This window comes from Camellia sinensis, chromosome 4, assembly GCF_055761805.1.
Source record: "Camellia sinensis isolate YWXY chromosome 4, ASM5576180v1, whole genome shotgun sequence".
Lineage (NCBI taxonomy): Eukaryota > Viridiplantae > Streptophyta > Magnoliopsida > Ericales > Theaceae > Camellia > Camellia sinensis.
The window spans coordinates 106,948,884-106,953,314 of record NC_138964.1 but is presented as its reverse complement, the minus strand read 5'-3'; the positions used below and the strand labels follow the sequence as shown (position 1 = coordinate 106,953,314).

Sequence of the window (4,431 nt, the reverse complement as noted above, 5' to 3'; positions counted from 1 at the left end):
CAAAGCATTAGATTGTTTCCAAAGCTTCATGGTGGGACCCTCCAAGCACAAACATATTAATTAACATGTTTGTTGTTGAATTCATGCACGAGCAAGATTTCTAAATGGGACCAAGCAAGCATTTTTATTACAAAATTTGTTTGGCTTTGGAAAAGTGAAGGCTTGGGCCCCTCACCCATTCCACCAAATGCAAAAATGAAGCAAATTGTCTCATTGGAGCGCCATATGTTGGGTCAGGCTGTGCACTGTAAGTGGTTGACACGAAGGTTGAAAAACATTTTGAGAAAATTGAAGATTTGTATAGCCATGCAATGCAGGCCCTGGAAGCAAGTGATAAAACTTGACCGAACCATCATGAAGCTTAACGACAAACCGAGCTGAAGTGAAGTTATGCAAGAATGAAGTAATCCCAATCAAGTTACAACCGATGGAATTAAGGGGCAAATGAGAGACGAAAATCCAATGAGTAGAATGGCCGAGCTATGTAAGTGCTCTGTCAAGAAGTGTGGGACGAGCTATGTGTACAATTAAGGGAAATTTACACCGAACAAAGGACCGGACTACATGTGAAATAAGCCGACCTGAGGATAGTCCGGGCTAATGACACCGTCCACTGTATGAACCGAGCAACATTTGGCCAAGCCGCAATTGACCGGTCGGATGACTCAAAGCCGAGCAGATTGATGGAAGTTGGTAAATGGCCTTGTGCCGAGTAATAGGTAGCACGACAGGAGCCGCTACGTGGTCCAATCTAAGTGCGAGGAGGAAAACCTGCCAGTAGTGCGTGTCAATACCGTTTGGCTGTTTTGGCCAAAGGTTGTTTGGCAGTATTGACACATACACGTGTAATGAATAGAGAGGGCAGTACAGCCACGCGTCCAGAAAAGGGCGAGCAGAGTAGTACACGCAGAAGCTATTTAAACTGTGAAGCGCCTCCATGCACAGGGCTGGAGTTTTCTTACACACAAGACTCTATCTCTCTTTTGTCGCATTTCTCTCTCTCTAAAAGGATGCTAACTTGATCGTCAGAGAGATTTTCCGGCATCACACTTGCCGGGCAGCTCACCGTTCTCTGGTTGAACGACGTTGTTCGGAGTAGCGTGGAGCTTAGACGCAACGAATATTTCCTTCCCATACAACAACAAATAGATTTTTATTTATTTATTTATTTATTAACGAGTGCAATTAGAGGAGTTGTTAAGAAACTTAAAATGCTTGCATATAATGCACAGAACTAAGTGCAACAAAGACTTGTAAAAAGCTCATATGACATTAGCAAACTCCACTTAAACTCCACAAAAATAAGTGCAACAAAGACTTGTAAAAAACTCCACTTAACAAACTTCATACTGCTTGAAAAATAAAAATAAAAAACATCAGCAGCAACAGAACGAGTACCCAGGCCATCATATCAGAACTCACAATGGAAATCATAGAGAAGAGAAGAGAAGAGTTGACAGGGCAATTAGAGAGCCTTGAGAATCTCATCAGCACCGGATACAGTGAACTCTCCACCTGATTCAATGTTTGCAACCTTCACCTTGAGATCATCAACCAACAAAGCAAACCTACGAGAGCGAGTTCCAAGTCCTTTCTCTGCAAGGTCAAGCTCAAGACCGAGAGCATGGGTATAGGTTGCTGAACCGTCTGCAAGGAACTTCACATGCTTGTTCTCGGGGAATGTCTTAGCCCATGCCTTCATCACAAATGGGTCATTCACTGCAAATTCAATTGAGCACAGCAATTACATTCAGTTGTAGAATTTGAGATCAAGTAAATTGATGAGCATCTTAATTTCTGTAAAAATTGCTATGTTGGCATATATCCGTTTTGCGTTGTATCCATGTCTCATGTTCGAATCCATACTTCTTAGCCATCAAGGATCCTGCTACGTCGTTTACATGTAGACCTAACTTGCATTGTATATAAATTAATCGCTAGTATCCCAATGACATCTGGTATGTAGCATTTTTTCAGAGAAAATATTAATCCATCAGTTTCTTGAGTGAAGAGATGATTTTATATATAGAAGGTAATTAATCGTGTACAACTTCTAACTTGCAAAGATTGTGAAATTATGTGCTAACAACAAAACAAAGATACAAAAGGCTGAAGTTTAAAAGTACCACTAATACACAAGATTTCATCAACACCCTTTGCCTTCAGCTCCTCTGCTTTCTCAATGAAACCTGGGACATGCTTCATGCTGCCATCCAAACGAAACATAAAAAAACTCAGAATTCCAGACCTGGCTTAATTACATTATGTAAATCAACCAAAACAGTGAGATGAGAAACAATAGAATGAAACTTATGTTTACAGGCAGAAATACAAGGACATCAAACCAAAAAATCAAAGGCTGAACTTATATAGCCTAACAGTCTAACAATGCATAATTTAACCAAAACTATAAGCACAGTCAAGCTAATGAAGAAGAATGTGTGTGATATAAGGACTTTAACGACATAAAGAAGACAACCTGACACGACCATATTCTATTACGCGTATTCTTATTTAGTTAAATATTTTACCAAAACGGGTAAAATTAATCACCAGACATACATAAACAATATGCCACCTAATCAAAGCAGCAATCATTTCATGAAGAAAATTTCAATTAAACAATCACATTAACCCAGTACAACCAAATTCAGGTCATGACTTCTGTTTTACTGAAAATCTTCACGATTGACAATGGCTTTGTGACCTTTGTCCCTTTAAAGGCACAAAACTGCCCAAAACAATATCGGTCCATTCAATTCTGAGGAGCAAGCCAAAACGACCTTAAATCCTTGATATATTAGAGCATTATTTTGTTTAAAAAAACATATTCCATCTAAATGGTTTCTAGTGGTTTTTGTTTAATTTATATACATGATTTAATATAAAATTAAGGGTTGCTTGGATATGTGTGAACAAGGAAGGGATTTGAGGTCAAATTGATAAAATGTAATAAAAGCAGACAAGTTAATAAATAATGTTACAATACACATACCTTGTGTACCATCATAACCAAATCATTTTCTGTCATAATAGCATAATGGATCATAACCAAACCCGTTCGAGCCATAACCAAATACTCTTTGGTCATAAGTCATAACCAACATCGCAATATCACAATGTGTCATAACCAAAAAAACCCTTTGTAACAACCACACAAGCTTATACAACTAAGAGTCATAAAAAGTCGTAACACCATAATAAATCATAACCAAATGTCACAAAGTCATATGGTACACTCCTTTTTCAATGAATTATAGAATTTCACAAGTTAAATATAGAAGATATATATATATACATATATTCGTAGGTTCTTTTTTACTACAAAGAGAATTCATAACTTGATTTCAAAATACTATTATTCTTGAATAATTAAGATGAAATACTAGAGATTTGAAATCCATCGTTTATAATAGTTTTAATCGCTGCCAATGAACATCAATCCCCATATCAATCTCATTATAGCATATTCGGTTGTATCAAACATAGTGTATTCTTCAATTATTACATCCATTCATTTCTTTTGAAAATCAAAATATATTTAGTATTTCCTTCAAAATCTCGGCAAAAACAAACACCAACACAAAACGTTAAAATTTTCTTTTCCCCGTTTTCTCGGGAACCAAACGGAGTAAAAAAGAAAAGAAAGAGAGAGAGAGAGGATAGGAGTAGACCTGCAAGTAGGAGTGAAGGCACCGGGGACGGCAAAGAGAATGACCTTCTCGCCGGCGGCGATGGAGTGTACGGAGAGGTGTTGGAGCTCATCGTTCTCGTCGAAATAGGCCAGCTTTCCATCGGCAATCACGTCTCCCACTGCTATCGGAGCCATGTCTGATTCTGATCTCTTCGATTCGCTTATTTCTTTCTTTCGATTCGAATTTCACCCAACTACAAACTACTGTGATATGATACTACTGCGGTTGAGGATGGGTGTTGAATGTACTATATATAGACACGTGCTATTCGCTAAATTTATAAAGCGTTTGGAGTCCGCGCGGATCCGAATAAAAATCCCTACCCACTTGTATGAAACGCCCCATTCCGCACCGGACAAGTATACACCTTCGAGTTAGCCGGCCGTCGGCTATAAATTTTATACGTGTTCGCCAGCGATACAGTTGACTTCGCCCTTATTTGACATAAATTGAAAAATTTTAAAAGTCAGACTATTTGGCTATTTGGCTATTTTAGTGGCTATTTTAGTTTTTGTGTTTGGGAAGATAAGATGGTTTTTTAGTTGAGTTATTGTATTGAAAAGTGTGTTGAAATGATGTTTAAATTTAAAATAACAAATTTATCCCTAAAAATATATTTTTTTAAATTGATATTAAGGAGTAAAATGGTAATTTAATTATTGATGGGACAAAAGTTATAGCGTAGGCACAGCTACACTGCCGGCTGTGCAGAATTTTTTTTTTTTTTTTTTTTTTT

General features: G+C 37.5%; 1 protein-coding gene across 1 annotated transcript; it reads right to left on the bottom strand.

Annotated features, from left to right (window-relative positions):
- Positions 1 to 1,251: 1,251 nt before the first annotated feature.
- On the bottom strand, positions 1,252 to 4,125 carry LOC114286846 (peroxiredoxin-2). Its single transcript, XM_028230073.2, has 3 exons — positions 3,675 to 4,125; positions 2,127 to 2,206; positions 1,252 to 1,719 (listed from the first exon to the last, which is right to left on the bottom strand). Exons 1-3 carry the CDS (start codon positions 3,827 to 3,829, stop codon positions 1,466 to 1,468), a joined length of 489 nt encoding a protein of 162 aa, XP_028085874.2. The 5' UTR covers positions 3,830 to 4,125; the 3' UTR covers positions 1,252 to 1,465.
- Positions 4,126 to 4,431: the final 306 nt, after the last annotated feature.

Excerpts from the sequence above, each read along its gene's own strand:
- LOC114286846 (XM_028230073.2), bottom strand. The coding sequence starts at position 3,829 with ATGGCTCCGATAGCAGTGGGAGACGTGATTGCCGATGGAAAGCTGGCC. Across the intron at positions 2,207-3,674 it reads GCCTTCACTCCTACTTGCAG|CATGAAGCATGTCCCAGGTT; the intron begins GTCTACTCCTAT and ends TTTGGATGGCAG. Across the intron at positions 1,720-2,126 it reads TGAAATCTTGTGTATTAGTG|TGAATGACCCATTTGTGATG; the intron begins GTACTTTTAAAC and ends TTGAATTTGCAG.